Raw genomic sequence first — 13399 nt, forward strand, 5'->3', positions numbered from 1 at the left:
ACCAATGGCACCACCAGCCCCGGGGAGGCCCTCCCAATGCCTGCCAGTCTCCTTACTCTCCAGTCTGTCTCAAATCCTCTTGACATTCTCCAATCCACTGCCATCCCATCCCAAACCGATGCAGGAAACAATATCCCTTTACTGAAAGGAGGGTACAAGATGGGAACCCTCTAACTCTCAAAACTATTTAACAGCAACCTTCCAACACACACTTGGCTCCTTCCCGGACCTCCTTCCCAGGTAAGGTCCTTCACCTCCTTACCCTATACCTCCACACAAAGTCGCTACAGAGGGCAATGAGATCTTGTCTTTGCCTTCCTTTCAGGACAGTGATATGAAGGATGCATATGCTCCTTCTGCGGGCAGTCCTAGGTCCTCAGCCTTCTCTTTGTTGTCCTTTCTCTGGCAGTTATCAAAGGACAGATACAATCTTTCAGCCCAGAACCATCCCCTTCTTAGCCTCTCCTACTTGGCACGTAGTCCTCACACCTGCAGAAACTTTTCTCTGACCCCAGGATGAGTGGAAGCCTGCTTAAAATTCTTTGCTCTGTTTTTCGAGACAAGGTTTCTCTTGCATAGTCCTGACTGTTCTAGAACTTATTCTGTAGACCAAGCTGGCCTCAAACTCAAAGATCTGCCTCCCTCTGCCTCCCAAGAGCTGGGATTAAAGACACGTACCACTGCCACTCTGCCCCAGCTTAAATTTCTATAGTACTCTGAACTGGACTCCATAGCCATTGGCAAGACCATCAGTTAGTCATGGGTCTGTCTTTTGGTCTCCATGATGGGAGAGGTCCACATCTGCTAGGCTACCCAGTCTCATCTGCCCAACCTGCTAGTGTGCACAAGAGAAGGCTACAGAGAGAAACCACACCTGGAGCGGACACACAACACTGTCTCCTAGGCTCCTCAGACTCAGTCCTGGGTTGCAGTGGCTATGCTCCCAGGCCCCTGAATCTCCTCAACTAGAAGATTCCCTGTTCCCATCAGGCTCCATGAAGCACTTTTGGCAGGCACAAGCTACCAGGAACCCCAGATGGTGTGTCTGTGGTCTCACATCTGGCTACCAGGAAACCTAGGAGAACTTAAGGGCCAGTACTGAGAACCACATGGATATGCCTGAAGCTTACCTCTTCCTTGGCTGGGATCCAATCTGCTTGACAGCCTTTTCCTCGGTGTAAAAGAGCAGGCTCCTCTGCAAGGTGGACACGAGCAGCACTTTCTGGCTGTAATCCAGCTGCACAATGGAAGATGGCTCCTCCAACACAAGGTGTGAGTTGCAGATACCCTGCAAGAGAGCCAGGCCATGGTGGGTCAAAACTGCCCAGCCTCCCTCACAGTGCTTACGCAGATACGTCTTGCTAACTGTATTGAACTCAAAAGTATTCTGTGGTGTTGAGCATGGTGTGCATAGCTATAATCTCCGCACTTGAGGCAAGAAGATCAAGAGTTCAAAGTCATTCTTGACCATATGGTGAGTCTGAAGTAAGCCTGGGCTACATGAGACCCTATCTCAAAAAAAAAAAAAAAAAAACAACAAAAAGTACAAAAAGTATATTTTAATTTTCTCCAGATTCATTGTTAACCTACTGCTATGACATTTGGAAGATTCCTTACTAACAAGAAAACAGTAATATTAATATATATCTCGTAGTATACCAGAGTTGAAAAGAAATATTAAAAACCTACATATTTCTCTAATAGTTTTCTCATAAATAACTCAATGAAGAATCCATAGAAATAGGCCATACCACATATACTAAGTATCTTCTAACCCAGGAGAGCATGACTGTCTATGAAAGCAGTGACCATGACCTGCTCCCACAGTCTCTCCACAAGGAGCCTCAAGCAACCCTACAGGCACTATCCTTCAACTGGAAGGGTCACAGAAAAGATGTTAGAAAGAAATTGAAGGCTGATGGGACGGCTCAGCAGACAAACTGGGTTTGTCACACAAGTATGATAACCGGAGTTCAAACCCTAGGAACCCGTTATTGAAGTAGAAAACTGACTCTTGAAAGTCGTCCTCTGACCTTGACATATGAACTTGAATTCTCCACACCCCTCCTTACACACACACAATGTATTAAATACATGTTTATAGCATTTACTAGACACACAGTGACTTTCTAAAGGCATTTTACTGCTAATATAAAACACATTCATATATCAGAAATCGAATTTTAATCCAAGTACAGTGGTACATGCTTTTAATCCCAGCATTCAGGAGGCTGAGACAGGCTTTGTGGTGAGTTCAAAGCCAGCCTGGGCTATATATGAAGACCCAGTATCAAAAAGCCTGTTTCTGCCTCTCTTCCCCTCAGTGTCCTTCTCTGGGCTCCATCGGCAAACAACTCACAAAGAAGAGAGGGGAGGATGAGCCACAAGTTGGTGTAGAAGGGTCTTTTGTCTATGTGGAACTTTTATTGGTTAAATAAAGAAGTTGCCTTGGCCTTTTGATAGGCCAGCCCTTAGGTGGGTGGAGTAGAGAGAACAGAATGCTGGGAGGAAGAAGGCAGTGTGGCAGACACCATGGCTCTCCTCTCCGAGACAGGCACTGGTTAGGCTCATGCCGGTAAGCCACAGTCAAGTGGCAATACAGTTTATTAGAAATGGGTTAGATCAATATGTGAGAGTTAGCCAATAAGGGGCTGGAGATAATGGGCCAGGCAGCAATTTAATTAATACAGATCTCCGTGTGATTATTTCGGGCATAAACTAGCCAGGAGTTGGGCGGCAGGAAGCGGCCTGCTGCTCTACACTACAACAGAGTGGTGCCCAACATGGGGCTTGAACCCATGACCCTGGGATTAAGAGTCTCATGCTCTACAGACTGAACACTGATAACTTTGACAAGAGATGTTCCCACAGAGAAGCTGTTCTATGTGGGGTCTGCATAACCCTAGGTCCCTAAGACTAAGACTCTCTCATAGCATATGCCAGGCCAAAAACATTTCACAGAATACTGAGATGTTGTTATACGTCTTTTATCTTAAAATTTTTTAAAAATTTTATGTATATGGGTGTTTTTCCTGATGTATGTCTGTAAATCATATATGTACCTGATAGCCACAGAGGCCTGAAGAGGGTGTCAGATCCCCTGGAACTAGAGTTACAAATGGTTATGAGCTACCATGTGACTGCTGGGAATTGAACCTAGGTCTTTTGGTAAAGCAGCCTGTGCTCCTAACCTCTGAGTCACTGATTAACCAGTCTGCCTCCATCTTAGGCTTAAAGTCATCTAATAGTAAAGATAAACTAGGTTCATTCACGTTTATGATTAAATCTGTTTCTCAAGGATTGGGCTATGCCTCACCTGCAACCTTAACTACAAATGGTTCCTTCCATACTGCCTGTTCCAGGAATGATAACCATGCCTTTGAACCTTGTTATGCGGCTCCTGTAACTCTGCCTATTTGTGTGCCAAATTGCCCATTTGGAAACCCCTTACCTTGGTGCTATAAAAACCCTTATCTTGCCCATGTTCAACACTGATCTCTTGAACCCCACCGTTAGAGGGAGACAGCCTATGTACACAAATTAAAAACACTTGCTTTAGTTAATTTGGCCACGATGATTTGGGTTGATGGTCTTTCTCCTCGCATCTTTGGTACTAACACCATCCCTCCATTCGCATGCCCTTTCCATCACTACTGTCACTTTGCTAAATAGATGTGACATGCCCAACAAAATGCCCTCTAAGTGCTTTCACTGAAAGCACAGGAAACACTGTGTATGGAGCCACTTGGAACCTCATTATGAACCAGGACCATTGCACCAAACTACAAAGGTCACCATTCACTACCACACACTCACACTAAAAATATGAGTTCCAATGAAGAACATCTTGATAAAGAAAAATGGCAATTTCACCCCTAAGGAATGGTGCTTTTGCACTGGATATCAACAAATTGGATGTGCACACACAGACCTTCTGAAAAATGATACACAATGGGTCTCAAGGAAAAAAAACCAAAAACGACAAATCTGTAGCTGGTGGCACATCATGCCTTTAGTCCAAGCACTCAGGAGACAAAGGCAGAGAGGAACTCTGAGTTTGAGGCCAGACTGATCTAAGAGAAAGTTCCACAACAGCCAGGACTACACAGAGAAACCTTGTTTTAAAAAACCAAAATAAATAAATAGAGAGAAAGAAAAGAAAGGAAGGAGAGAGGGAGGGAGGGAGGGAGGAAAGGAAGGAGGGAGGGAAGGAAGGGAGGGAGGGAGGGGACAAATCTCTGCCATGGGAGGAGTATAATTCAAATGAGATACTGTTTTCACACACCATTTTTACTTGAAACACTGTAATTACAGGGAATGAGGAGGTATTGGCAGACATTATCTATGTAAACAATGAGAGCCTGTTGGTTCAGTATTTGTTATCTTTAACTGAAGATGAGAATCTAGAAAACTTGTATCTATATAAATTAGACGAGATTCTAAAAGCTGAAGAATTTTTTTAGTAGAATGATGAAGATATCAATAAGGTACTTTTTTAGCCGGGCGGTGGTGGCGCACGCCTTTAATCCCAGCACTCAGGAGGCAGAGGCAGGCAGATCTCTGTGAGTTCGAGACCAGCCTGGTCTACAAGAGCTAGTTCCAGGACAGGCTCTAAAACCACAGAGAAACCCTGTCTCAAAAACCAAAAAAAAAAAAAAAAAAAAAAAAAAACAATTAATAATGGTACTTTTCTTTCTTTTTAAAAACTATTTATTTACTTATTTTATGAAATATAGGTGTTTAGTTTGCACAAACACCTATGTACTAAGTGTATGCTTGGTGCCCCAACAGCCCAGAAGAAGGTGTCAGATTACATAGAACTAGAGTTGGACAGTTGTGAGCCATTGTGTGGGTGCTGGAAACTGAACCCAGGTCCTCTGGAAGAGCACCCAGTGCTGCTCTCAACTGCTGAGTCATTTCACCAGCCCCTGCCTTCTGATATTATATAATACATGTGTCAACATCTGGAAGATCAGCACCCTCTGAGATTCCTATTCTACTAAGTGACTGGTACTTGATTCTGAAAATTATGCAAGGGTAAAAGATCTACTCAAAGTAGAAGATAAACTAACAAGTTTTAATGTAATAAGGTAGGAAAAACCTGCCAAGGGTTTCAGATTCCACACTGCAATCAGTTTTTAAAGAAACCCCTCTGTGATAGAGCTGCTCCTTGAGGCCACAGTGTAGGCTCCTCTCTATGAGTGCTCTGTAAAGCGGTCTTCAGAGGCCTTAGAAACAATATATGCTACTGCCATTACTTTTTATTTTATGTGTATGAGTGCTTTGCCTGGATGCAGGTCTATGCACCACTTGGGTGCCTAGTTCCCAGAGGCCAGAGAGAGTGCTGGATCCCCTGGGACTGAGTTACAGAGACCTGTGAACTACCACTGTGAGTGCTGGGAATAGAACCCAGCTTCTCTGGTAGAGCACCCAGCACTCTTAATCTCTAAGATATCTGTGGTGATTTGAATAAGAATGGCCCACACAGGCTCATCATATAGATGTGGCATTGCTGGAGGAAATGTGTCACTGCAGTGGGCTTTAAGGTTTCAAAAACCCATGCCAAGCTCAGTCTTCCTCCCTCCCTCTTCCTACTGCCTACAGATTAGGGTAGAAAGCTGTCAGCTACTGCAGCAGTGCCATGCCTGTCTGCTTCCCTCTGAAACTATAAGCAAGCCCCCAACTAAATGCTTTCTTTTATAAGAGTTGCCTGATCATGGTGTCTCTTCAGAGCAACAGAACATTGATTAAGAAAGCATCTCTCCAACCCTACCAGTGCTTTTGGCTGCCCACTAAAACTAGATGATAGTCCCTACTGCTGAAGACACTACATGCTTAGGTTACCAGTCATAAAGAAATCAAGAACTGAGCTGGAAGCTTACTCCTTGCCACCTAGTTTTCAGAGAGCCAAAAGGTGGTGCAATCCAGGTTTCAAGAGAAAAAAGTCATCAGCCCTACCCAATTCTGGGCCTTGTGTACCATACTACCTACCTGTCAGGCATGGTATGCACTAGTGCAACAGTGGTGTAATTATTACAGGGGTAACCAACCAGTTTCTGCTTAGGTCTAAGCCCACATCACAGGAAGGAATTCATGCCTGCTATTCTAAATCTGGTCAAAAGCCCATAGCTGGAAAGGTCATAGGCACTGGCAGGGAAGCTATTGTTGTACTTTTGCTAAATGGACATGTCATACCCATAAAACTACCTTTTTTCCCCCCTGGTTTTTTGAGACATGGTTTCTCTGTAGCTTTGGGGCCTGTCCTGGAACTAACTCTTGTAGACCAGGGTGGCCTCGAACTCACAGAGATCTGCCTGCCTCTGCCTCCTGAGTGCTGGGATTAAAGGCATACGTCACCACTGCTGGGTCAAACTACCTTGTAAATATGTGTGTTTATGCCCTTAGATTAGTGCTTCTCTTAGTGTTAATCAAAGAAGCCCCCCCCCCGCAGTAGGTAGAAGTTAACTGCAAAAATTCAAAATTGGTCAAAATGCTGAGAATACAAGACTATTGAATGCCAAGCCCTAAATAGGACATCTATATTATCCCCTTCAAGGTTCAAGGAACATCTCAGAAGATGGGGACAGAAAGGATATAGGCACCTCAAGATAGGGAAGAGTATTGTGAAATGTTATTTTCTGAGCATAATACGGTCATAAACTCATAGTAGCTACAATTATCTACACAAGACCAGTGTAAGAGTGGGCTCATCAACCTTACAAAATGGACAGGGGAGGGAATCACAAGACCCTACCTCCCCATAAGGAACTACTGGCAGTCAATGATTGCTTGGGGAGAGACAGATTTTCTTCAGTGGTGTAGTCACTAGTACATTGTCCATGCTATTGTAAATAACCTCTGATATTCATGTTTATGTAAGCAGCCCTAATTAAACTCACTAGGTCACATACAAGAAAAAAAAAAGAGTGAGTGAGGGGGGTGAGAGGGAGGGAAGGGAGGGGAAGGAAAAAGGGAAAGAAGGAAAGGAAGGGAAGGGAAGGGAAGGGAAGGGAAGGGAAGGGAAGGGAAGGGAAGGGAAGGGAAGGGAAGGGAAGGGAAGGGAAGGGAAATTCCATGTAATTTTTTGTTTGTTTTGGTTTGGTTTTTTTTCAAGCAAGATTTCTCTGTATAGCCCTGGCTGTCCTGGAACTAGCTCTGTATACTAGGCTGGCCTCAAACTCACAGAATATCTGCTTGCCTCTACCTCCTGGGTACTAGGATTAAAGGCATGCACCACCATTGCCCAGCCTGAGCTTTAATATAATTTTAATATAATATAATATAAGATAATATTATATCTATAATATAATTTATATTATAGATATAATCCATACAAAACAAAAACTTTTGGGGTTATCTTTCTAAGAGCACAAAAGGTCTGAGGCCAGAAAGCTTAGAAACTACTACTAGGGAGTATTTGTTTTAAATTAGAGGGCTAATAAAACAGTCAGTTCTGGTAGGCATAGTGGGTATCTCAAAACATAACAAAAACCAAATAAATAAATTCCACTAAGTTCTTAGAATCTAACATAGGGAATGAAGAGGAAAAACGGGTAGTCCATCAAATGTTTAGTCCATCTGGCAGGCACATGGCCAAACAAAAAAATGGGCATCATAAAGCCTGACCTGCAGAAGGAAAGCCACAGGCTTTGGAGCAGAACCTATTTGAAATGAGTCTGCTAGGTCTGTGCTTGTGCCCCTGGATTGAATCCTGGAAATAAGAACATACTGAGAGGCTGCCAAGATGGCCCAATGGGTAAAGGTGCTTTGCTGTCTAGTCTGATGACCTGAGTTTGATCCCTAGGACCCATACGGTGGAAGGAGAGATGACTCCTGCAAGTTGTGCTTTGACCTCCACACAAACACTGTGGAAAGTGTGTAAGGTCACAAGCCCCACATATAAAATAAATAAAAGTGAAAAAAAAGTTTAAATGATAGACAGCCCAGGTGCTATGATGGGGCATCTAAAGTGACATGTGATAGAGGTAGAACATGATGCTACTGTCAAGTCTTTCCTCCTACCACCTCTCCCACAGGTCTTCTGTGTTGGCTGGAGGTAAGTTCTCTGTTCACTGGATCACTACCTTCCGTCCACAGACATGACTAGAAACTTGTACAACTTGTTCCTTTATTCATTTGGATAAACTTTTACTATTCAACTCTAGCTGGCTTGGCATTTCCTATGCAGCCCAAGCTGGCCTTAACCTCAAGAAGACCCTCCTACTTCAGCTCTCAGGTGCTGAAATTACAGAGCATCACGTCTGACTCAAGTACGTACAATTTTTACTGTTGGTTTTGCAGGCCACCTCATTAGTCACTGTAGAAGTTTATAAAACACTGCCGATATCCAAGAGAAAACTCTGTAAGTAACACTTGGCAGTGTAAGGCACAGTGGTGGAGAGCACGAGCCACTGGAAAGGAAGCAAGACGGCAATATGCTACAGATCTCTGAAAATCACCTCACCTGGTCTAGATCGAGAGAGGAGTAGACGATCTTCCCCTTGTCATCTCCGGAGAACAGCTTCATCCCATTGGGGCTCCAAGCCAGAGCTGTAATGCTGGTTTTGTGAACACCAGTGACATCAAATCTCCGAAGCTATAGGTGACAACAGAGCACAAGGAAAGGAGAGGTGAGTGACTGCAGTTATGGGAATGTCACTCCTCCTCTAGGAGGAGCTAGTTTTCCACACAGAACTGTGCACAAGGTTCCCTATGTCTACTAAACTGAGATGGGCCAACAAGATGGCTCATTGGATAACAGTAATTGTGGCCAAGCCTGGGGATGTGAGTTTGATTTCTGGAACTCATGTGGTAGAAAAAGAGAACTGACTCCTCCAAGATGTTCTATGACCTCTATACATGAACTGTAGTACATTGTGTATGTGTGCGTGCACACACACACACACACACACATACACACACAAATACAATTTTTTAAAAAACCTCACAAAGAGCACACAAGGAAATAAGTAAAAAGAAGAGCACTGATTTGTTCTTTATGATCAATACCCCACGCAGGGACAAAGACATCACCTAGTTATAAGCAGCACAATGTCATGCTGAATCACGTGATTTCTAAGCAGGTAAGTACCACCACACCTTTCTGACTATGTAGACCAGGTGGTCTCTCAGAGGGACCCACCTGTCTCTGCTTTGGGAGTGCGAGGATCAAAGGTGTGCCCACCACACCCAGCTCTGAGGATTTCTCATCTCAAAGATGCATGAGGACCCTGCCAAGAAGGGAAGCAGTGCTAGAACCTGAGCACTCACCTGCTTGTTCCTCCCTGGCAAGGAAGACACGAGCTGGAAAACAGCAACCCTCCCAGAGGCAGTGCCTGCTGCCACAAGGTCATCAAAGCAGCTCAGCAGCTTCACCACAGTGATAGACTCAGTCTTTCCCTGAAGGAGGACATGCCAAAAACAAATCACCAGAGGCACTTAGATGAAAAAAAGAAAACTAGATGTAAAGCCTGAAACATGAAACTAGATCCCTGGGCTGCAGCATATAAATTCCTGGCTGGAAATGTGTACAAGTCAGAAAACAAATGAGCCTAGGATCTCTGCCTTACTGTTATTACTGTTACTATTAATAGAACCCCAAATTATGATTTTGCATACATTTTGGTACAGTATATCCATAATGCATAGTCATCATCCATTTCCAGAATTATTTTCATGTTGTGAAGTAGGAACTTTACACCTACCAAACAATAAGCCCCACTAGGTGGTGGTGGAGCACGCTTTTAATTCCAGCACTAGGGAGGCTGGAATAAGGAGAGAGTTCTAGGGCGGTCAGGGCTATGCAGGGCTATGAAAAACCAAAACAAGCATGCAAACAACAACAAAACCCACAAAACTGTTGCAAGAGTTCTATTTGGTCTTAATAATAAAAACCCAGAGCCAGATTATTGGAGTAAATGCAGAAAGGTAAGAGACAAAGGAGCAAGAAACAGCCAACTCTTATTTTGCTAACTCCTTAGTTGAAAAAGGGCTGAATTCCTGCCTCCTCCCACCTTATATTCCTTTTTCTGCCCAGCCATATCACTTCCTGTCTGTCTGTACAGACCTCCAGACCTCTATGGTTAACTAGTGGCTAGCTCCGCCTGCTGATCTTCAGGCAAGCATTTGTCCCCTTTTTTGCCTAAAATAAAAAAGCTTATAACTAATATAAGAAAAACTATATACAATACGTAAAATAACTATATACAATATATAGGCAATAAGTATAATAAGTCTAGTCCATTAGCAAATGATAAATTCATAGAAAATACTCCGTATCTATCCTATCTTGATGAGTTCAAAAGGTTGTACCTAATTCACTTTCTGTTCTAACTTGCAATACCCAAACTATCTTTTAATGTTTCTCAACCTTTACACACTTTACACCTCTTTAGTGAATTTTAGTTCTGAATTCAGTAAAAAAAGAAAACTATAACTTTAAAGTCTTCAAATCCATCTGACCTGAGAAGAAAATAATATTACCAGAATAGGCAGGTAATATTTTCTCTCCAAAAAAACGTGAGAAATGACAAAAACAGCTGGCTGCCTGGATAGTCACCCAAGGTTCCTCTGCAACATTGGAGCATCCATCCTCAGCCTACAGGCCTAGCATATCTGACAGACTTTTTTGTTAAGCAGAATATAGTTAAGGGCTTGTCTTGGCAAAGTTTGGCAATCACTTTCTTTTGTGCCCTGCTTGTCCAATTTGGAGAGCACACTGTCAGCAGTCAAGGCAAGAGCACTTTCTTGCCCAATGGCTTACTTTTGCCACAAAGAAAGTAAACTCCATATGGAGTTTCTTTGATGCCCATCATCCTCTCTGAAGTAGATTGGTGCTGTGAGGCGTAGACATGTCTCATTGTCATATATAAAAAAGAAACATGTTATTAAAACATCTTAAATGCCATAATCTGCAGATCTCTGAAGTGTTTGAAGACAACCTATCTAAAATATCTCTGTTTTATTTTGAAAACATACCTAATATGATACAAGTTTGATTGTAATGACTAACTACTAACTTGCATTTCTTTATACCCTAATTAGTTGATAATGATAACTTTCAAGGACTAGAAATTTCTATTATATTGCTAAGTGAGTTATATAGTTACAATACTTGAAAAAGATTAAAAATGTAAAAAAAAGATTAAAAATGTACATACAGTATGTTCTAACAAAAATAATCTTAAATTTATATCAATTACAAAAATTCATATCAATGCAAAATATTTAAAACTAATAGTTGTTTTTGGTTTAAAAGTAGATTCAATAATCTACCTTTTTATGATATTTCTATATCTCCTCCTTTTTCTTTTCAGAGTAGACTCAATCATCTACCTATCCATCCTATCATATCTATATCCCCTGTTTTTCTTTTCAAAACAAGAACCCTGGATCTAAACTCCTTTGTTTAGCATTTTTCCTGACCGTTACCAATAACAACTTTTAACCAATCCCCCTAAACAATAACAAATGCCATAACCAAATGAAAGACCAAAAACCACCCACCCATTCCCAGCCCTTGAGAATGTGGGTGTCATGTTATCAAATTTACTTCCACTGTCTGGGGGCAATGGCATCTTTAGGGGATCCTAAAAAGAAAAATCTGGGTTAATTGTCAAGTCCTGGGAGAGGAAGCTCTATCATTGGTTATCAAGTCTCTGTGTAATGGGAAAGTGTAGGGTAGTCTGGGTAGTCCTGGGTAGTCTGTTAGGTTAGATCACTAGCCACATAGAAATTGTCCTGAGCAGTTTGTAGTCCAAAGCCAATCCTTAGGTGGTGTTTTCAGCTTAGTGGTGTTTGCCTAGGACTGATGGAATCGTCATTGTGGGGCCTCATGCTCCTTTTGGAAACTTCAAAAGTCGCTATTAGGCATGATATTGGCGAACTGCAGAAAACTTTTTTTTTTTTGGTTTCTCGAGACAGGGTTTCTCTGTGGCTTTGGAGCCTGTCCTGGAACTAGCTCTGTAGACCAGGCTGGTCTCGAACTCACAGAGATCCGCCTGCCTCTGCCTTCCGAGTGCTGGGATTAAAGGTGTGCGCCACCATCGCCCGGCCTGCAGAAAACTTAAATATTTTAAATGAGATATGCAGCAGATCTCAAAGAGGTTAAAGGATCATAGTTCATTATGTACATACATCCAGAGTACAAAAACTTAATTTCTAGACTCAAACCCAAAATCATGTACAGGAAACTAGAGGAGGCCTTTTTCTAGAATTAATTAGTACTCTATAAAACCATTAATATCATGACAAAAATTTTAAAATATATATATATATTGAAAATTCTGAGATAATAGTTATACCTTAAGAAAAGCTTTAAAGAGTCGAAATAAAACCCAAGGATTAAGAGATTAGTGCAATAGAATAGTTCCAAAATTTTGGCTTTTCTCCTCTTTCATATCAGGTGGCTCTTCTGTCATGAGACAGAAATTTGGGATTTTACTTCAACAAGAATGCTTGGATTTCTAGAAGGAGAGAGCCATACTCCAACTCCAAAGCCAGCTCTAAAAAAAGAGCACTGATTGTTCTTCCAGAGGTCCTGAGTTCAATTCCCAGCAACCACATGGTGGCTCACAACCATCTGTAATGAAATCTGGTGCCCCCTTCTGGCTTGCAGGCATACATGCAGACAGAACACTGTAAAGAAAATAAATAAATAAATCTAAAAGAAAAAGAAAAAACATTGTTTCTAGGAACACTCTGTCTATAATCCCTTTTAAGGTGACCTTTTTGCCACAATTATAACTTTTTTTTTTTGATTTTTCGAGACAGGGTTTCTCTGTAGCTTTTGGTTCCTGTCCTGGAACTAGCTCTTGTAGACCAGGCTGGCCTCGAACTCCCAGAGATCCGCCTGCCTCTGCCTCCAGAGTGCTGGGATTAAAGGCATGCGCCACCACCGCCCGGCCACAATTATAACATTTGACATTTCTATTTTTCTTCAAACCTCTGGAAATCACCTTTCCTATCCAAGCATCATCATGGTCATGAGATTCAATACTGATTCTATCTCTCTGGTCTTGTCTGTAACAGCCTAATTATCCCTTTGCATTGTGCATAATTATTTTCAAAAGCCAGAGATTCAATTCTTATTTGTCTAGCTTCTGAACTTGCTGTCTATCATTCTATTTACTGCCGAAGTCAGTCTTTGTAAGAAACCTGTGAAAGTTTCTTCTGGGATCTGTATAATGCTAGTAAATGACGCAATTTTCTTTCCTACTTTTCCAATTCTGTCCCAAGCATTCAAAGCTTCTGTACCCAACGTGTGGTCATCATATAGAGACTGCCTTTGTATATACGTTAGCATAATCTGTCTCTCCAAGAAGTTGGTCTTGGGAGATTTTCATACCTCTAGCCCTACGTCATTGTTCAATAGTCGAAGCCTCATCTTTCCACCAGGTCC

The 13399-nt window shown here is 42.1% G+C and overlaps 1 protein-coding gene across 5 annotated transcripts in view; it reads right to left on the reverse strand.

Moving 5' to 3' along the window:
* Tecpr2 (tectonin beta-propeller repeat containing 2) overlaps nucleotides 1-13399 on the reverse strand; it is a 101266-nt gene that overhangs the window by 57752 nt on the left and 30115 nt on the right. For all 5 annotated transcript variants that reach the window (XM_075947339.1, XM_075947338.1, XM_075947334.1 and 2 more), the window contains 3 exons: nucleotides 9271-9399; nucleotides 8465-8596; nucleotides 1131-1288 (listed from right to left, as the gene is read on the reverse strand). In XM_075947339.1, the coding sequence (XP_075803454.1) occupies nucleotides 1131-1288; nucleotides 8465-8596; nucleotides 9271-9399 (419 nt within the window). The remainder of the gene's footprint in view (nucleotides 1-1130; nucleotides 1289-8464; nucleotides 8597-9270; nucleotides 9400-13399) is intronic.

The sequence above is a fragment of the Microtus pennsylvanicus genome, chromosome 14, assembly GCF_037038515.1.
Source record: "Microtus pennsylvanicus isolate mMicPen1 chromosome 14, mMicPen1.hap1, whole genome shotgun sequence".
NCBI classification, from domain to species: domain Eukaryota; kingdom Metazoa; phylum Chordata; class Mammalia; order Rodentia; family Cricetidae; genus Microtus; species Microtus pennsylvanicus.